General features: G+C 39.5%; 1 protein-coding gene across 1 annotated transcript in view; it reads left to right on the top strand.

The window, feature by feature from the left end:
• The window catches only part of GLRA2 (glycine receptor alpha 2), a 165,746-nt gene extending 143,887 nt beyond the window's left edge, over positions 1-21,859 (top strand). The window contains 2 exon segments of the mRNA XM_032226714.1: positions 21,580-21,719; positions 21,721-21,859. Of these exon segments, the coding sequence (XP_032082605.1) occupies positions 21,580-21,719; positions 21,721-21,859 (279 nt within the window).
• Positions 21,860-22,295: the final 436 nt, after the last annotated feature.

The following is a 22,295-nucleotide window of genomic DNA, read 5'->3' as shown; positions in this document are numbered from 1 at the left end:
TAAGCTTCATGAACTTTCTGTGTACTTCTTTTGTCCTGGATTTCTTCTAGATTTCCATCAACCTAGTTCAATGGCACCTTCAGTGTCTCATTTTATTTGGACCAATATGGATTTTGGTAGTTCAGTTTTACAGTGCACGGTTATTGAAAACATTATGCAGTAATTAGATGGTAACAGATGACATTAAATCAGGTTCAATTCCTGGTTGTCTACATTCAGATTGAATGAATCATTCTTTTTGCAGTCTATAGTGTAACTGCCTCCAAATCCTTATTTCCTAAGTATCCAATATGTATATATACATGTGAGAATTCACCTATCTTTATTATAATGGTTTGTTACATAGTCAGCCAGATGTTTAGATTAGTTTTGACATTTTTATCAACTTATCAAGTTCTTACCAGGACCTGGAATAGACAAATGTTGTTAATACTGATGATAATGGTATCATCACAGGATGTAAGCAGTTCCAAGTGAAGCTACCTTTTGTAATTGACTGGTGGTGATTTTATCAATGTTGATGGTGTTCAAGTGGTGATTCAGTTGTTTTGGGATTGTACCAAAGGTGCCTATTACTATTGTTATCAGCAGTTTTATATACTCACTGGAATAGGGTGTGATTTTCACTACAAGAATAATACATTGGAAAATATTTATTCCACAGACAACATGAACCTAATTCTCATTTTCAGTGTATAGATAATTCTATATTTTCACCCTTTGGTTAACAATTGTTCAGAGTTTCAACAGTGCTGAACAAAATGACCTATCTTACACTGTGTCACAGTGTCCCCATAATCATGTGATCATAATTTAGGTGCTTGGCAATTGGCATGTATTTACAATATTTGCAGCATGCTGGAATCACGTAATCACTATTTGTGACTTTCCAACCAGCTTACAACAATCAGCCAATGGGGAAGCTGGATTCACTTACCAACAGTGGCAACAATGTTCATAAAATTGGACACAGTTGCATAATGGCTCTGTCAGGTCTTGGGCTTGCTTGCAAAACCTCCTCTACCCCCTTTTTCACTCCTTGGGAGGGGTTTTTTAGGGGTGGTGGTGGAGGGGATTTCTCAACTTCTCCCTCATCCATGCAACGAAGCCTGGTTAAGTCCAGCTCAATATCTGCAGCACTCTCATACCAAGGCTCCAAATGGCGGGGAATGCGCCTGTTTATGCATTGTTGGTAAACATCTTTATTCAAGCCATCAGCAAATCGATCCAACAAGGCCTCTTCCGACCATCCCCTCATATAGGCTTACAACTCCCGGAATTCCTGCACATATTCAGGCACAGTTTTCTTTCCCTGTCTGAGGGTCGTAAATTTTAATCTGGCTTGACGCTCGGTCAGGGGGTCATCAAACCTTCTCCTCATTGCTGCAATAAAGTCATCAAAATTCCTCAAGAGAGGGGAGTTACTATTATGTAATCCAACCATCCAGTCAGCTGCTTTCTTCTCCAAAGCCCTTAACACTATTCTCACTTTAGATTCATCAGTAACCAAATCAGGCCCATATATTTCCATATAATTCCAGACCTGAATAATAAACAACCCGAGGCCGCTGGGTTCTCTATCATATTTTACGCTTAAGGATGGGACCTTAGCCATCTGGTATCGCCTGCCCCCCCCCCCCGCTCTATGAATGTCTCTAGCTGCAGGGGGGGAGGTCGGTGCATGGTTTTCTTGCGCAAATCCACCTTCGGCCCCTCCAGTCTCCCTTAAGCTCTGCAGCGGGTACCTTTTTTCCAGTTCCTCTGCTGGTTCCCTTTCCACAGCTCTCTCTCGAATCCGGTGTTCACTCCATGCCTCCTCGAGGAGTCTCATGGCTTGGGACATTTTGTAGTCTTCCTCTCCAGAGCCACTCCAGTCAGCAGCTGGAGTTTTTCTTGGTCTCCTTCTCGTGACCCCAGTTTGTAATTCCTCAGGTTCCTCTTTCTGTCCCACACCCCAAGTCCATCTGGGTCGAACAGCAGGTTCTTCTACTCTCAGCTAGCATTTCTTTTAAAGATGGTGCTGCCATTGCACCCATGTCTTCTTCCTGGTCGCTTTCATGTAAAGACATTTTTCTTTTCCTTCTATGAGGGCACCCCCCTCAGAAGTTGTTCGCTCTGGGTTGGGTGCTAGGTGAGATTCAGCTTATTATCAGGTGCTACTTCATCTAATAATCAGGAAAGAAACCACTCAACTCCATTTGTTTGAAATTAAGTGTACTTTTACTAATTACAAATGAATAGTAGCGAAGCAAAGCTGAATCTGGTTAATTAGGCACGAAAGCAAAGAATATCATGTATAGTTCAATCCCCCCCCCTTGGCACCCCAATCCATAGTCCAATTATAATTCACCCAACTGTCAGGTGGGAGATATCTTCAAAAAACATCACTAGGATGGAATGCTGGACAGTTAACCTTGGCGGGAAACTCCCTTCCTACACATGCGCAATGAGATGGTCAGGCCAGTGTCTAGAATCTTCCTCCAGCACATAATGATTCCCTTCCCAAATACCATGCCCCCCTCCCCGTTTCAATGGCAGCCGAAGCAGCAGCAAAGCAGAGGCTGACAGGCTCACTTAACTTTACTGCTTAGCAACAAAAGTTCCAGTCCCAATTTTGGTCATAAATCAAGGATGATCAAGTTTGGCCTTCACAAAGTGTGGAGGTTCCTTTGAATTGCTAGAATTCATTTTTGTCATCTTATTTGGTCCAAGAAGTTACTGAGTCAGATAAAAAAATGCACATTCCTTAATAGTCCACTAAATACTTCTACGAGTATCTCTAAGAGAACTTAAAGATAATATTAATTTTTAGTCAAATGTTTTTAGTGGCCACTCCCTCTGAACATGAAAATTTCATGAAATGACAGTCTTTAATGTTTTATCTTCTGTGACTGAGTTCATCATCTTTTAGAGTTATCTATACTCATAATCATTGTTACATCATTATGTCATATTTCCTTGTTGGATATACTCATATCTGGATGGAGTCTACGTATTATGCACTCAACTTACTGTGATTTATAATTTGTCATTTTAAAAGGATTCTTTAAAAATTATTGGCATTTTGTATTGTAAGGAAAGCGTTAGGCTTGTGATCAAGACATAAAAAACAGTGCGTAATGCAAACATCCTTTTGTTGTTTCCCCTGAATAATTTAACAAGCACTTGTCACATGTAACAAGTCAAGCAGGATACCATCTATCTCCCAAAAGACAAAAAGTCATCACAACACTGAACCAACATTTCATACAATATTAGACCTGACAGTGTTTATTCTGATGTTAGCACTTGTGTTACCTAAACCTCAAGACTGATGACATCAGAACAACAGGAGTAGAAAGGGAAAAAATTAATTGATGTTATATTAATAAAACAGTGTTTTGAATACATCCATATGAATGAGGAATTGGTGTTCCAGCCAATGTTCTGGAAGGACAAGTGCCAGTTCTTCTCTGACTTACATTGATAACTTGTGACTTGCTGATCTATTAGTAGACCAACATAAAACAAAACATTACTTTCCTGGACATCAAATCATACAAATGGGTTCCTGAGCACATCATGATCTGCCCTAAAGAGAAAATCAGGGGAACATAACATTTACAATAATGGGAAAGAATGAGCATGTGACAACTAAGAACAAGAGAAAGTACAAATGGGATTGTACGAAAGTAAAATCTATAGCTAAATGGTGTTCTGATTTCCTCTCTCTTTAACATGTTTACATAACAGAAGAAAGAGAAATTAGTTCTACTGTATATAAATACTCCAGAAATATATTGCCTATTTTTTCACTCCAAGGCAAGCCTAAGGACCCTTTGCAGGATTTAGTCCTGCAAATTTTTAATCCTACCAATTAAAATACTCTCATATATATTCACGTATAAATTTCCAGAGTATCAGATGTAATGGTTACAGTGCTGGACTAGGTTTTAATCCTTCCTTAGACATGGTATCCACTTTAGTGACCTTGGCCCAGTCATATTCTTTGATACATTAGGCTTTGCAACAAACTGGGTGAAAAACAAAATTCTCATTGCATAATGCACCATAAGATTTGTACACTGGGTGAACGCAGTACAAAATCAAAATGAGTAGGAGGCCAGGCAAAACAAGCACTAAGGAGACAAAATATTCACATGAAACTTATGGAAGAAGCAGGTAGGTAGGTAGGTAGGTAGGTAGGTAGGTAGGTAGTTTTATTTATATGCCGCCCTTTTCCCTGGGGGGACTCAGGGCGGCTTACAGTTCAAAAGGAAGGGAAGACATACAAATTAAACACATAAGACAGTACATCGTTAAAAACACAACATTCATTTACAATTCGGGTGGGTTGAAGTCTTTAGTCCCAGGCCTGTCGGGACAGCCAGGTTTTGAAGGCTATGCGGAAGGTCTGGAGGGTGGTGAGGGTACGAATCTCCACGGGGAGATCGTTCCATAGGGTCGGAGCTGCCACCGAGAAGGCTCTCCTCCGCGTGGTTGCCAGTCGACACTGACTGGCGGATGGGACTCGGAGGAGGCCTAATCTATGGGATCTGATTGGTCGAGAGGAGGTAATTGGCAGTTTCCCATTTGCAGTATTAAGTATCTGGGGGTGCAGATAAGGCTCCACATGTCATCCTTAGTGAAGCATGCAAATCAGTGTCTGCCCCTCCTAGAAGAATGAAATATTTTAGGAAATATTAAAAAGGCAGAATATTATATTTCCCTGGATGAGAAATGGAGAAACATGTTTTAAAGGCAAAGCAGCTCCCTGCAGCTCACTATTCCCCCCCCCCCCGCCCCATGCTTCAGGTCCAGGGTGATGGGATTAAGACATGGCCCTCAGGACATGATAGGATTAGCCCTCACTCAAGATCTAAACCAGGACAAAGTCATTAAGCCATAATGCCCCTTAATTACATCATCACCCAGCAAAATTCAACCAGGCCTGGGATTCAAGACAACCCCCAAAGTTACCCCTGCATGGCCTCATGGGAGTCTGACAACCAATCAGATTACATTTCTTACACAAGAACAGGAAGCAAGTTCAAAGCCCAACAGAAGTTAAAAATCTCTCTCCTCTTTCACCCATGTGCTCTTTTTGCTCAGGACCTCAAACCTGTCCTGTCCATCATTAAACCATCTTTCCAAGCAGTCTCGATGTTTCCAGTGCCTGTCTTCCCACTTGGAATTGAACCCAGATGGACATTTCTTCCAACAAATGTATGCTGTTTAGTGTACATTGTAAGTGACAATAAAGTTATTCTAAGTTCCTTCCCCCCATATGTATATATTCTATTGGGGGAAAAAACCCTTTTTCTTGCAGGTAAGAATATTAAACAGAAATGGAAATTAAAAATTAAATCCTGCAACATAATTTAGGAAGATTCTATAATTCGTTTAAAATCACTTTCTATAGATTGAACTCATTGTTTCTAACTGATATGCACTGGCATATTCACAATACTGTAAACTTAGACTCCTTTTGTAATTATGCAAGTAAAAACTAAAAAGCTCTTTAGTATTCAGTAATTTTCTATACATATGCCTGATGGATTTCTTCCTGTTCCTTTGTGAATAATGATATCACTGAAACCGAATGTCATATCCAGCTGTAGATGATTTATAATACTACAGTATATGACACTTAGCATCCTCTTGATGGGCTATGTTGCACAGATATTGTGCATTTAATTTTTAATTGTTACAAAAGCATGTTTGGAAATTCAAATGCATTTAATACCATCGTCTGAAGCTAAAGAAGTTTTTTTAAAAATTAAAGAGATTTGAATGCTTTCCTAAAGAGCAATATTTTAACAATATCAATGGCAAGATGCAATATCATAAAGCTTTGTAATGTGAGATATTTGTGTTATCCAAATTCAGAAACAAAATACAGAGTAGTTGAAACATTTTTACTACCGTGGGTGTGGCTAGGTGGGGGGCATATGAGTGGGCATGGCCAACCTGATGTCACTCACATATACTCAGTCACATGACCCCCACCCCACCAAGCCATGTCCACCAAAATGGTGGTGAAAATTTTTGGGACTCCGATGGAGAGAAGTGGGGGGAGAAGAGAGGAGGAAAACTCTCAAAAATAGACCGCCCGGAGGATTTAGGGTGTGGAAAAGCCATAAATTTCCTAGAAGGATTGAAGCATTCAACTTTGCAGGCCTGAGGCCACGCTTGTATTTAAATCCACGGGCGAGTGGGGGGCGGGAGAGAACAACAGGAAGGAAAGGGTGGGAGATAGGAAAAAATGCAGGCAGAGGCGCTGGACTGTGCAAGCAGGGTGGGAGGGAGGGAAGAAAGTTCACCTGATCCTGGCTCAGGACAAGGGGGGAGGAGGAACCGGATGCACCATCACCCCAAAACACCCCCAGGGGCAATGCAGGCTGTGGAAAACCGCAGAGCCCAGATGTCAAAACTCCCCACCCCACCGGTGGTGTGGAGAGCAGACCTGCATTGGGCTGCCGGCATTCAAACCAGCCTGCATTCAAACCAGCCTGCCTCCTCTCTCCCCACATGGGCTCTCTGGAGGGGAAGGGAAGGTATCTCCCAAGACCCGCTTCCCTTACCACTCACTGCCACTGCCCATGCCAGACAGTCCCAGCCTCTTACCCACCACTTTCCCGGCCGGCCACCCAGCTGATCAGGCAAAAGGTGAGTGAGGATCCCATTCAGCATTTTTCCTGCCAGTGGAAAAAGTATACCAAGAGCTCACCCCCACCACCCCGCCCACCACTTGGAGCTCCAAGTGGAGGGGTTTGCAACACTAGCAGCTTTGGGAGATACTGACCAGTAGGGGGGGCTAGGTTAGCATGAATCCTTACCTGTGTGTAGGCAGGAGGAGGCAGTTCTGTGGATGCATGTGCCAAAGGCGAGGCAGGGCGAACGTCGGAGCAGGTTGTTCAGTGGTGTGGTCAGCCAGTGCAATAAAAATTGCTCTGGGTAGGTGCAGAAGCAAAACCCAAGATGGCAGCACCATTGGAGAACCAGTTCGGGGGCATGGCCAGGCTGCCATTACTACCTATTCAGCCAAACTGCTCCGAATAGGTAGGAACCTACCTCTGGTTGAAACTGATCCTTCCCAAGACAGCATCATTGGTTTCAACTTTTATGACCAACCCTCCAGTTTCTCTCCTAAGTAGCCTCCCAGGCCCACAGTTTCAAACAGTGTGCAGAATTCTCACCGATATATACTGTATTAAATTTATTTGCTTGGTAAATTATAGCACAGAACTCTGTCCACTACTGTCTTTCACCAACACCTTCCATTTTTCACACTAAAATGATCATAAATATATTCAGATAGTCCTCAACTTATGACCACAAGCGAGCCCAAAATTTATGTTGTTGAGAGTGAGAAATTTGTTCAATGAGTTTTGTGTTTGTGAATCATTGAGGTTGTTAAATAAGTAACATGGTTGTTAAGTGAATCTGGCTTCCCCGTTGTCTTTGCTTTTCAGAAGTTTGCAAAAAATGATCATAAGACCTGGGACACGGTAGCTGACATAAACCTGAACCAGCTACCAAGCATCCAAGTGTAAATCATGTGACCGTGGGGATGCTGCAACAGTCATATGTGTGAAAAATGGTCATGTCACTTTTTTTTAGTGTTGTTGGAACCTTGAATGGTCACTAAATGAACTATTGTAAGTTGAGGACTACTTGTATACAAGTATTTCACATACCTAATTATTCTGACCCCCCTCTTCGCTCATTCACAAATGACAGCCACACGAAGCTTGCAAAAGAATGTCTTTATCAGTCCCGGCTCAAGCTGACTGCAAGCCCAGAATAAACATAGATAAACGGCTCTTACAAAAAATCTTCACTCAAACTAAATACGTGAATCCAGACACTTGGCTAAAGGCTTCTCTCAATGGTTACACACGAACGGAGAACAACATTGACTTCTGCAACTAAGGCGTGGCACCATTAGTCTTTTATCCACAGGAGGAGATCCTTAGGAGATCCACAGGAGGAGATCCTTAGGAGATCCTTAGGAGGAGCCACAGCTGCTTGTTATCTTCTCCGGTGAGCATCCTGAAACCACTTACTGATAGCAGCTCCAAAGGCTCCTCCTGAAACACAACACCTAATGATATTACTTAGCAATAATTAATAAAATTAAAATAAACATACATATGGAGAATTTAAAAACCATGTAAAATTTAAAGTTGCTTTAAAAAGTGTGGAAACCTGGAAACCCATCCTTCAACCAGATGTAATAAAGCACTAAGTGTAGCATCTCACTGATTATTTCAAAAGCAGTTTGAACAAGGGTTTTAGAAAATGGTAGCTTGCAATTCAGTGGTGAGATTCAAATAATTCAAATAATTTAACAACCGGTCCTCTGCCCTAATGACCAGCTGGGTAGGCGTGGGTAGGCTGGGTAGGCGTGGCTACCCAGCTGGCCATGTGACTGGGTGGGCGCGGTCAACTCAACGTCACTCACGTCGATGGGCGCTTCACCTTAACTTTACAATGTAATAAGGGTTAACCGGAGAGGCAGTTTCTGTAAGCAGGGCAGTAAAGATGAGGCTAGAAAGAACACTAGAATGTTTCCTTCCTGCCTTCCTTACAGGATTAGCCCTGTAAAGTGGAAAAAAAACAAAAGGAGATTTCTTCCAACAACCAATTCTCTGAACTGCTTAGAAAGTTAACAACTGGTTCTCCCGAATAGGTACGAACTGGCTGAATCCCACCACTGTTGCAATTGCATTATCAAACTAAACTTGAGTTAGAATTAGAAAGAACATGATCTATCATATTTTTAAAACTTGGAATGAAACTTACAGATTTCTCAGGGATCTGTGGTAGGTTGCCTCAGTACGTCAAAAACAGAATGTTGTGGCTAGTTTGCTGCTTAATCTTACATATCTTTTTTTGCACAATTTCATACATCTCACCTCACAGTAGACAGTTGCACAGCAGGGGATAAGTAATAGCAGTAGACTTATATACTGCTTCATAGGGCTTTCAGCCCTCTCTAAGCGGTTTACAGAGAGTCAGCATATTGCCCCCAACAATCTGGGTCCTCATTTTACCCACCTCGGAAGGATGGAAGGCTGAGTCAACCCTGAGCCGGTGAGATTTGAACCGCTGAACTGCTGATCTAGCAGTAGCCTGCAGTGCTGCATTTAACCACTGCGCCACCTTGGCTCTTTAAGTGTTTTAACAACAACTACAATGATTTATAACTAGTGCCTGATTGTTTATAGGAAACAGGATGTCTTTCAGCTGACATACAATTTGCTTATATTCAGCAGGGACTTCATCACAACAGTAATTTGCCAAGTTCAAATACTCCAGTTTTGTTCATAGATGTACATTGTTCTTCTTTCTTGAAAATAGGCAAGAACAATTGATAAAGATGCAGAAAACAAAAATAAGCATACATTTATTTTTCAGGTTAATAGAAATTTATTTCGAAAAATATCCTTTATTTATGCTCACATGCACATAGAGATTACCAACTAGAGTTCTCTTTTCTATATTAATTTGTTTCAATTTTTATCTTGGAGGGAATTAGGGTTTCTTTTTTTCACCTCTTCAGTTAACTTCCTTTCTTTAACCCAGAATTCTGCAATTAACTAGGAATCCTAAGAGTTGGTAAGATGAGCCTAATAAATGTTGCACCAAATTCTCTTGCACTTTAAGGTTCCTTCGTTTTCTCCTAATATCATCTGAAATTTGGGATGTGGGGTACTTGAAATAAATAGTCATAGTTCAAATGATCCTGAAGTTGCTATCCAACCTTAATAAAATTTCATTACCAGGTGTTTTTTTTTAATATTAAAGAGATAAAAAAAGAATAGTGTCTGTAGTAGATCATTTTGCAAATGTATTTAATGCTGCCTCTGATGTTTTTAGTATCAGTGCAAAGAACAGAGGCCCACACTCTGGAGGAACAGTGTATTGCTTTAGGTATATCTATAAAAGCTATATAATCTCATAAGTAAGTATAATCTTTATTGTCATTGTATTTAAATACAACAAAATTGAACATCATCATACAAATGCCATGATTATATAGTATCATGACATCCAATGCAGTTTTAAGTCTCAGCATTTGTCTGGTGATATCATTATGCATGGGCCGTCATTGGCAGATATCCACATTTACATCAATTCTTAGGGTATGTAATGCCTTTGCTCAAAAATACATCTTACAGAATCTAGAATAATGCCCATTCTGAAACTATACAGAGTTATCATCCTGTAGAGCCCTTATGGCAGCAATGAGTTCCACCCCTCCCCCCCACTTGCTTTTCCCTACATCTTCATGAATGTCCTTGATGGACTACATTGTAGAGATGGTATATGATCTAAGCATAATAAGTGCATAAAAGTGTCTATGAAGATTCTCAGTCATCCACGTCATGGTTGTCCCAAAGGTTCTTTTTCAAAAGGCAGTTGGACTTTGTTTTTCCTTGGAGAATCAGTCAGAATTGAGTTTCTTGGATGACATGCAAAACATTTTCGAGGAAAAGAAAAGTCCAGTTACCTTTTGAAAAGGTACCTTTGGGACAAAATGCATGGAAAGAAGAGCAGAATGATGCTTTTTACTATCTTTGCCTCTAAGCACTGTGCATTCTCAATTTTGCACAATACAGTAATATGTTCATATAAGTTATACATCGAATTTGTATGAACATATAAGTGAACAGACTCTGTAATAAATGTCCAACAGGTAAAGGGGTAGAAATACAGGTAATCCTTGATGTATGACCACAATTGAGCCCAGCATTTTTGTTGCTAAGTGAGACAATTGTTAACTGAATTTTGTTCCATTTTTTTTGAAAAGTTTTTTTATTTTAATAAAGAATAAAGACACAAAAAAAGAATCATCCTTCATTACATCTTGTAGAAGGCATGTCGACTGATTACAGATAACTATCGTGCATTTCTTCCACAGTCATTACTTATAGTTCATATTAGATTATACACTTTAAATCAAAAATCTTTGTATATCTTACTATCAATGTACCACCATTCTCATTTGACTACAATTATTTGAACATGCTTTTACCTCAAATCATTCATACTTAAAAACACAACCACATAATGGCATTCATTAGCAGGGACATGCAGTCACTAGAGGCAAGGGAGGCGTGGCCTCACCAGTCATGAAGAAAAGAAAAAGAATTTTAAAGAATTTTTAAAAAATAATTAAAGCCAAGGTAGTTGCTGCCAGATTCACAGTGACTTGGAACAGTGCTTTGTGCTAGCCATAGGAGGAGGCCAGAGAACTAGGGGCCTCTTTTGCATAAGGAATTTTTTGCCTTTTAAGAGTTAAGCAAGGGTTAACAAGCAAAAAATTCCTTATGCAAATGAGGCACGTATTCTCTCGCCTCCTGTAAAGGGCATTTTTAGAGGCTTTTTAGAGTTCTCTGGGAGCAACTAGCTCAGTCTGACAGAGCTCTGGCCTTTCATGAGGGGAGGGCAGGGCAGGGCAGGGCATGGAGAAGCAGAGTTGAAATCGTCTCTGAAACAACTGGAAAAGGTGCGTGTGTGGGGAGGGGGGAGGAATTCAAAAAGTTTGATCGGAAGGCAGCAGGGGAAGGGGGGGTATGGCAGAGGAGCTGCTTTCAAGCCTTTGGAAAATATATCCAATCCAACTTCTGTGTTTGTGTGTGAGAGTGAGTGAATGAGAGAGGGATCCAATTTCTCTGTGTGTGTGTGTCTGTTTGAGAGAGGGGGGAGGGAGGGAGAGAGGGAGGAAGGAGGGGGAGGGAGAAGAAAAAGAATGGGAAAACCTATTTTGCAAGGGGGAAAAATGCTGTCACTTTAAATCGGAACTGAGCATGCCTGGTTGTGGAATTCTGCGAGTTGAAGTCCACAAGTCTAAAAAGTGCCTCACCAGGCCTAAAGCTGACCCCACATCACTGTTCATTAGCTATTTCAAAAAATCATCCAATAACATTACACTTTTGACATCTTTTAAGTAAAAGTCAATTAATAAAGTTTCTAAACCTTTCCCCCAACTCACTGTTTAGAATTTATATCCAAATTATTTTTGCCAATACTATAGCATGTATATATTGTTAAACAATGTCCATTGACATTTCCTTGTTGTTTTTATAATTGGCTAAAAATCATTTACTATTTATGTCCCATCTTGTCTCGTCAGAACCCCCTGCCCCCCCCAAAAAATCTTATACCTTTATAACAAGATCTAAATAAAAATTTGTTAATAAAATTTATAGGTCTTTTTCCCAAGTCACAATTTGCAATTTATATCCAAATTTCTTTTACTAGATTGCCAGTACATGTATATATCATTAAGCTGTATCATTTCATTATTGTTATTATAGTTAATTAATTGTTAGCGAATAAACATTGGATAACAATCTAAAACAATCTAAGAGTTACTAAATTCCTACTTATTAATTACCAAAATCAACTAATTTTTATTATCAACTTTCATTGTCAACCTGTATCTTTCTAGTAACAAAACAGTCTTATCTCTCTTGCCAATTGTGGTGTCAGTCTTCTTTTTATCTCTTTATAAGGTTTTTATAGACTTCTCTCCGCACTTTGTTGCTTGAAGGATCTCTCAGGTAATCTCGTTGCCCACCAGCTGCTACTAAAATTAGCTTGTCTTGGTTGTCAATCTTGGTCTGAAAAAAATTATCTTCTTAAGTCCATCATCATTACTATTTTTTTCCTTCTGTGTCCTGGAATCTGGGGTAGAGCTCCAATTTGGCTCCATTTTTATGACACTTCTTGCCACAGTTGTTAAATGAAACAATGCTATTATTAAGTTAGTAACATAGTTGTTAAGTGATATCTGTTTCCCATTGACTTTGCTTGTCAGAAGGTGGCACAATGTAATCACATGACGCTGGGACAAGTCAACCATCTTAATATGAATCAGTTGAATTTTTATCACATGATCGTGGGGACGCCACAATGTTTGTAAGTGAAAAATAGTCTAATCACTTTTTTCAGTACCATTGTAGCTTTGAATGCTCACTAAAGGAACAGTTGTAAATCAAGGATTACCTGTATTGAGCATTCTCTATTTCCAAATATTTATTATACTCAGAGGGCAGATGTTAACACAAGAAAATCCAGAAACAGGTCTATGATTTTCAACAATTATTTATGGATTTGTAATGACTGATTTATCTTTTTTTTCTAAGAATTAATTAACATAAATCTATATCTTTATTTTTAACCACACAGGAACACAATGTGGCATATATTTCATTCATTTAAGTGAGCCCCTATTTTGTGGACTATATGGCAGATTGTGGTCCTATTTCAGTACTAGTAGAATAAAACACATTTTCTATTCTGTGCTGACATATATTGAAACCTAATAGATGCCCTACTGACCTACTGGCAAAAAACTAGTATTTGCATTTTTGTCCTTGAAATTCAATTAAGCCCTGTATTTGATAAAGTTGTTTGCTCTCCATAGCAGTTCAAATGTAAAGAAATTAAATATAAACTAGACAGTGCCTTGAATGCACTCAGTTCAAAGTCATCATTTCTTTTGAAACCGAGTGAATATTGAGACTATGTCATTTTATTCTGGACTGCGATAGCAAGAGGATTATAGTAACAGAATAACAGAGTTGGGAGGGATCTTGGAAGTCTTTTTGTCCAACTTTTTGTTCAAGCTGGAGTACCTATATTATTCCAGACAAATAGCTGTCCAATCTCTTCTTAAAAACTTCCAGTGCTGGAGCACCTATAACTTCTGGAAGCACGTAATGATATACAGTCTGTAAGAATTAGCTTGACAACTGAAGCATTCCTTCCAAACCTAATTTACAGATGGATTTCAATTTCAGACATTCTGAATAATTGATTGTGATGGATGAAAATTACGGAACTTGCAGATGCCAAGTCATATTTTCTATGCCTCAAAATAAAGGCTACATGGAGGAAATAATTATGATTTACATAGCAAATCAACATAGGATTTCATAATACCAAATTTGGGAAGGGAAGAAGAAAATGAAGATGTACATTATTAGTTGCAACATATCTAGCAATACCTGAAAGTATGTGAGTTTTTATTCACTGCAGAATGAGCTATTATTTGAAGCTAAGGATGGATGAATCAATAAAATAATTGTTAGGACATATTTTGTAAGAGACAGATTCTACTTATATTCAAATGACTGGAAAATATGTAATGCTGAAAGTGGTGAGTACAGCGACTTGCTTAGAATCACTAATTACCATGGCTTCTGTATTTGAACTTAGATTAAAGGGATTTGCTTAGCTCTTATTATTTATTTGCCACTGTTTACAACTACCTGCATTTCTGTGACATACAAACTAGTTTGGTCACCACAATGTTAAAAAAAAAGTTGACACTCAAAAAGAGTACATAGAATAGCAACAAAGATGATTAGGGAACCGGAGACTAAAACATAAAGAACAGTTGCTGGAATTGAGTATGTCTAGTTTAATGAAAAGAAAGACTAGGGTTGACGTGATAGTAATATTCCAATACCTTAGGGGCTGCCACAAAGAAGAGAGGGCCAAATTATTCTCTAAAGCACCTGAAGGCAAAAAAAAGGAGGAAGGGATGGAAATTTATCAAAGAGAGTTGTAACATAGAACTAAGGAGGAATTTCCTGACATCTAGAACAATTTATCAGTAGAACTACTTGCCTCCAGAAGTTGTGGGTGCTCCAACAATGGAGGTTTTTAAGAAGGCATTGGATAACCACTTGTCTGAAATGGTATAGGGCCGTGATGGCACATGTGCCAGAAGTGGCATGCAGAGGCATCTCTCTGGACATGCAAGCTGTCACCCATTGCTGTTCCAGGTTCTGGCGCGCCGGCCAGCTAGTCTTCACACATGTGTGAGCACCAGAAACTGGAAGACCAGCCACCCAGTGTGCATGCACATGCTGGGAAAAGGATCTTCCGATTTCTGGGGCACATGCGTGTGTGAAGAACAGCTGGCCATGCACATGCATGCACTGGAAACTGAAAGATCATCTTCCTGGCACATGCATGCACTCCAGCCAGCTGCTCTTCCAGTTTCTGGTGCTTCTGTGCACATGAAAACCAGAAGAGCAACAGGCAGTGGTTCACGTGCCCAAAGATGCAAAGAGAGGATCTCAGCGGTCGCTTCCTAGGGGAGCAGAGCTGTTGGCCAGGACTTCCCTCCCTCCCTGCCTGAGTGGGCTTCTTGCATGGCCCCAGCCCTCCAGCTCATGATACTGATGCATGCCATGGTCCAGAGTGCCTGGCCAACTCGGGTGCCCCAGAAGAACAGCAGCAGTAGCAGCAATCACAGGGCAAGGGGCAGGAGCAACCGGCTGGCCTCCACAGATGCTCCCCTGCCAGCAAGCTGGGCCCTTGGCAGCATTTCCATCTGTGAGGAGCTGTGCTCTCCTCTGGCCCTCCTGGGGCAGCTCACCTCCCTGACAGCAGCTCCTCCTCCAGCATCCCAGGTGGAAGCAGTGGCATGAGAACTGCTGCCACCCCCTTGCTTCACTTCCAGTCATGGCAGGAGCAGTAGGTGGGGCGACCGGATGAGGGGCAAGAGGGTGGCAGAGGTTCTTGCACTGCCCCTTCTGGCCGGGATGCTGGGGGAGGAGGAAGAGCTGCTCTCAGGGTGACGAGCTGCCCAGGAGAGCCAGAGGAAAGCACAGCTTCTTACACATGGAGACGTTGCGGAGGGCCCAACTCCCTGGTGGGGGAGTGGGCGTGGGGACGAGCCAGTCACTCCTGCCCTTCATCCTGCAGCTGCCGCTACTGCTGTTGCTCTTCTGGGGTGCTGGAGCAGTGCAGGAGCTGAGTCCACATGGGTGGAATGTCTGTCCAGTGCCAGAGTAAGAGGAGCGGCAGCTGGGAAGCAGTTGCACTCCCTTGGTAGAAATGGTAGGAGGGGGGACTGTGCTGGCTTGTTCTCAATGGTGGGCTGGGAGGGACACTTCATTGACACTATACTGGTTTCGAGTGTGTGCATGCGTGCTGGCCAGCTGGTCTTCATGCATGCATGCATGCCAAAAACTGGAAAACCAGGTGGCCGGTGCACATATGCACGCTGGAAACCAGAAGATATGCACGCCTGGCAGTTGCTCTTCCGGTTTCCTGTATACGAGCGTGCACACACATGGGTGCACTCCCATCTCGGCACTCTACCCAACCAGAGACAAAGATTCGTTACCAATGTGATCTTTAAAGCATTCTTTGTTCAGGCTCCTGTCTCTACCTTACCTGTGGAGTTTCCTATATCTTGTGTAGAGGGTGACAGTCCCCCTTTGCCAAGTTGTTTTTCGGCAGAATGCTTTAAGGATTTATGAGCCAGGAAAACGCCCTAGTTTGGTTCCTTTATCTATGCGGCCTACTATTCTTGTGTAACAATTTCTTCTTCTAGCTTGGTTCCTTTATCTACAGGGCCTCATATTCCCATCTAATAATTCTTTCTACTAGCTTTCAAAATGGGCCAAGCTTTGAAGCCAAGCTTTTGAAGCCAAGAATAGAAGCGAGATGCAGCAGTGAGATAACATTTGCAGCAATGCCATCTAGTGTTAGGATTACAATTTGCTATGCTAGAAAACAACTAATTTCGGACAGGATACAATAATATAAGCAAAAGCTAATAACAAAGGTTAATTCTTAATAAATGATTTCTAGTAGTATATCATATCAAAGCAAACAGCAAATATTGATTTAATCAGTGACAATTATGTAGTAACATAAGCAATTCATAACAAAAGCCAATATTAATTCATATTGATTCATATACCTCTTCACTATCCCTATCCTATTCCATTCCATTCCATGCCATCCATTCCATTCAGCAGAACTTCTGTTATGCCCAGAATCAAGTATGGGAACCTCTATTCCAATTGTGACACTATCATATATCTCTTTATACCATCTAGTGCATATCTGGATGCTTGCAACCAAAACTCTACTCTTCCAGCTAGGTTGCTCCATATAGCTGTGGAGACTTAAATAAGCCTTCATCCATTACCTTGAAGTTTTAGTCCTTTTATCCACACACGAGGACATCTTGAATGTCATGTTTCTTCAGGCTTTCCTTCATCACTTTTCTTCTGGCAAAGGCAAATATCAAGTCGAATTTATGCTCCCCTCATATCCAATCTTTTGAAAACCAGGAACTGGAATTACTTCTTTTCTCCTATCCAAAACTGTATCATATATTATATGTCTTAAAATAAAGGTATAGCTCAACCAAAGCTAGACAGCCAAGTCCTAATGTTTAAATGTTCTCTCTGTTGGACTGTTTCGTTTCCCTCTATCAATAGCACCTTGTCATTCAAATGAAAATGTGAAAAAACAGACCATTCCTGTCACATTCCTGCGCTATACTTATCAATTTTCAGGTTTGTAAATAATATCATATTGTTATTAATACCTGATGTAACACATATTGCTTGCACATCAGTAACTGTTGGACACAAAATCTTGGGTGTTTTTTTTAATGCACAGAAACATTCAAAATATAACTGGTAATAAGATAATATATTCAAAAATATAATTATGTCAATCTACTACATCCTTTTTCTTAATGGATAGAATAACTATTTAAAACTCACTTTTATTTTCTCACTAGAAAAATGTTTTATAAGGAGCATGTATCTGTAACTGAATATTTCCAAAATCCTTACCAATTCTGGTGAATAGAAGAGGAAGCAAAACTATTCCACTGGTAAATACTTATTATATGTAGTACATACAATACTGTATATGTAGTACAGAACTTTCAGAATTCATGTTTTTATAAAGCAAAGGGAGGGGATGATGGAAAGTTGTGTTAGCCTTTATTATCTATTTTTTTCTAGACCACCTTTAATCATTCAAATTCATCAGGAACTTCAATCGACCCTCTGGAAAGCAGAAACTCATCATTCTTGAGAAAAGCTAAAAAGTCAAAAGTGTAATTCATATAATAAATTATTACCATAGCTGACAGCATGCAAATAAATTTAAAATACAAACATGGACTCCTTAGTTCTTTAATTAATCTTTTTACCTGGATCTGTTTGCCTTTTGCAGGTGAAAAAGAAAGCAGCTTGGGAACATGCTTCACCACAGTCTTTCAAAACTCTAATTAAAAGTTTAGAAGAAACTACATATCCAGATTTATCATAGTATTTTTCCTTGTTAAATGTTTTATTTTCCATTTTTCATTTTCATACAGTCACATATATACTGTGCATAACCGGGGCCATACAACATTAAACAATAATCACAGCAGTTCCTCTTGTCAACAATACCCCCAGAAATATAAATAAATAAAACTCAAACTCAAATAGAAACCCAATATACATCTTCCGCTCTCCATACACCTCTTTTCTTCCGCCCCCTCCAACTTACTATCTTCCCTCCATCATTCCCCTCTACCCTACTTCCCCTCCCCCTCTACCACTCCTCTCTCCCAGTCCACTCCCTCCCTTCCTTCTCACCCTCCCTCCCATCCTCTCTCCCGCCCTCTCTCCCCCTCTTCCTTCTATCCCACTCCTCCTCCCCTTGGTGTATTTCTACTATATGTCAATGTATTCAGCTTGTCCTATTTTTACGGAGAAATTAAAGAGAGACAGTATACATGTGAAATTGAATTACGTTGAAATCTAACATATAGTATATGTCCCCCCTCCCCCAGCCTCCCTCCAAACACCCCACCTACCTCCCCCCCCGACTTCCCAGAGCCCGTACACGGTATAGATTTTTTAACAATCACAGTCTAAATATATTGAGACAAAAGAAATAAAAAAAAGGGTTAATAACCTCTACATTGATCTTAGCTTCTTCCTGTTACATAACTTTGAACAATTTAATTCATTCCTGATCTTAAGCATAGGCTATCCGGAATTTCTTAGTCCCATATTTGTTTTGTATATAGTCAATCCATTTTTTCCAGTCTCGTTTATATCTTTCATTTGACTGATCTTTCAGATATGCTGATATTTTAGCCATCTCGGCTAAGTTTGTAACTTCAATGTCCATTCTTGAGTTGTAGGCAAGTCTTCCTTTCTTCCAGTATTGCGCCACCAACAGTCTTGCCGCCGTATTAGGTGCAGAACCAAGTTAGTCTCTACCACTGTAAAGTCAGTACATATATCTAGTAAAAATAACTGAGAGTAAAACTTTATCCTTCTTTTAAGATATTTTGCATAATCCACCATATTTTTATCCAAATGCCTTAACCTTTTACAGGTCCACCATATATGAAAATATGTAGCATCTAGAGAACCACACCTCCAACATTTAGGCTGTACATTCGGATACATAGAAGCCAGCTTTTTAGGATCTAAATGCCATCTATAGAACATCTTATAAAAATTTTCTCTCAGGTTTTGAGCTTGTGTAAATTTCACATTTCTTACCCATATTCTTTCCCATGTATCCAACATTATTGGTTCTTCAATATTTTGAGCCCACTTTATCATACAATCTTTGACTAATTCTGTTTCCGAATCCATCTGTATTAGTACATTATATATCCTCTTTATATGCATTAAGCTTTGATCTCTTATTTGTTTAAACAAATTATCCTCAACTTGGATAAAACCAATTTTTTATCTATTTTCCACCTGGCCTGTAATTGCCCATACTGGAACCATGTTTGAACTACCTTCTCCTCTTTTAATACCTCTAAAGATTTTAGTTGTAGAACCCCCCTTTCCAGAATGAGAAGCTGTCTGTAGGTAGTTCTATCCTGTTTTTGTGCTGTATTCATATTTTCAATTGTATATCTAGGAATTGCCCACATGGGTATCTTGTCATTTAATTTATATTGGTATTTTTTCCAGACCTGCAGTAAAGCATTTCTTAAAATATGACTTTTAAAATTCTTATCCAATTTTTTGTTGAATAACAGAGAAGCATGCCAACCATATACCAGATCGTGTCCCTTGATATTCAGTATTCTATCATTAGTTAAATGAGTCCAATCACTAATTACAGATAGCGCCACTGCATCATAATATAGTTTTAGATTAGGTAATTTCAAGCCTCCTCTCTCGTGTACATCTTGCATTATTTTCATCTTTACCCTCGGCTACTTTCCTGCCCATACAAATTTGTTGATACCCTTCTGCCATTCTAAAAGATTCACATCTTTTTTAAGTATAGGTAACATTTGGAAGAGAAATAAAAATTTTGGTAGGATGTTCATTTTCACTGCCGCTATCCTACCCAACAAAGATAAGTGCAATTTCTCCCATTTTTTCATCTCTATCTGTATACTATGCCAAAGTGGTTCATAATTATGCTTATATAATTTCCCATTTGAGGTTAAAATATTAACCCCAAGATATTTGACTTTTTTGACTACCTCACATCCTAGCATCCCTCCTAGTTCTTCCTTTTGTTTAGTATTCATATTTATAGCTAATATTTTTGTTTTTCCTAAATTTATTTTAAAACCAGACACTTGACCATATTGATTAATCGTATTCATTAAAACCATACTGGATTCCTGCAGTTGTTCCAATATTATGACCAAATCATCCGCAAAAGTGCGGACTCTGTATTCTTGCTGCCTAATCTTGATCCCTTTTAGGCCATCCAAGCCCCGTATTTTATTCAACAATACTTCCAAAGTTATAATAAACAGTAGTGGGGACAAAGGACAGCCCTGTCTTGTACCTTTTCCAATTTGAAAAGAGTCTGTTAGACTTCCATTGACTATGATTTGTGCTGTTTGCTGTTGGTATATTGCTTTAATTGACTGTAAAAAGCTATCTCCTATCTCCATTTTTGCAATATCTTCAGCAGAAATTGCCAGTTAACTCGATCAAAGGCCTTCTCAGCATCCAAAAATATGAACGCAGCAGGAATTTGATTGTTCTTTCCCAAATATTCTAATGCATTAATAATTAATCATATCATAGTATTTTTTATGTAAACGTGTTACCTTTTAGAATGGAAAAAGAAATCTTCCAGAAAGAGTTATATTACACTCAAATTTTGCAGCTTTCTGTGGAATTTACCATTATCATTAGATCTACTTTTAGCTAAAACTCTACATTAATCAAGCTATTTGTGAAAAATACCTGTACATTTGCCAAACAGGTGTAAGGCTATTAGATCTGGATTAGCATCCCTTATATCCCTGGCACTCATCAAGAAGACAATATAGTTTTAAATTATCTGTCTGTTCTTTATCAAAATATATTGGTCTTATCAAAGCAAAGAGATTTCATAAAGTCATCCTGTTGGACAACCAGAAACCCAATCTCTTCAACCCTTGAAGGAGGGTCTAGGACAGCTTGCCATGGCCAATTTGTCACAGCCAATTCATTGAGGGACAATTTGCCGTAGCCAACTTGCTATGGACAATTTGCCACTGAACAAGAGTTATACTAACATTAAAGAAATGATGGAATAGAATAATTAAAGAAGGGACAGAATAAAATATAATGACAAAAAGTAAAATATTTTTAAATTATTTTAAATAAATTGAATTGTTGAATTATCCTGCTCCAAGTCCTGCAGTGAGTTGGTTGTGGTGAGTTGTCCCATTCTATTGAAGGACATCTTAAAAGCAAAAAGCATACTATATACTGCAATTTAGTCAAATTGATTGTTTTGTTACTTTTCTTAATTTTTTGTTGTTGGTTGTTATTTCTTCAGGAAGAAGATGGAGCTCATGACAGCCGATTTAACTTTGGTGGCTATGGGATGGGTCACTGCCTACAGGTAAAAGATGGTACCACAGTCAAAGCTACACCTCCCAATCCTCTACCACCTCCCATGCCAAAGATTCAGATTCCATCAAAAGAAATTTGTGGACCGTGCCAAAAGGATTGATACAATATCCCGAGCTGCCTTCCCACTTGCCTTTCTCATCTTCAACATATTTTACTGGATCACATACAAAATTATACGTCATGAGGATATTCACAAAAAATAAGTAACTCTTTGCAAGCTGGATTTTCTAGCCAAAGTGACTTTCTTGTAAATAGTGAAGTATCTTTTTTTGTCCTTGGCACTGAAGGTTTGTTGTCTTGTGATGCTAAACAAGTAATGGGGAACAGTAACCATTGCACAAAATAAGTTACATTGATAAGATTGCAAAATGAAGAAGTACTCTCTGTGTGGTTTTTCCAGTATTCTTGCCAACACACACACACACACACACACACAACAGGGCACAATTGTTCTGAGTTGTCAGTGTGTTTCAGCTCTACTTAAGAAATTCTTAAAAGCAGCGTCAAGGGATTATCTGTAATGGCTGAACTGCAGTGAGTTTTAAGAGGACCAAATTTTTTTCAGGGTAAAGTTGCTTTCCTTTAGGAAAGAAGTATCTACACTACAAGCTACATTCCATTAATCTCTGTAGTTAATGG

Source organism: Thamnophis elegans, chromosome 11, assembly GCF_009769535.1.
Source record: "Thamnophis elegans isolate rThaEle1 chromosome 11, rThaEle1.pri, whole genome shotgun sequence".
Lineage (NCBI taxonomy): Eukaryota > Metazoa > Chordata > Lepidosauria > Squamata > Colubridae > Thamnophis > Thamnophis elegans.
The sequence above is the reverse complement of the archived record's forward strand: the minus strand, read 5'-3'. Positions and strand labels throughout refer to the sequence as shown.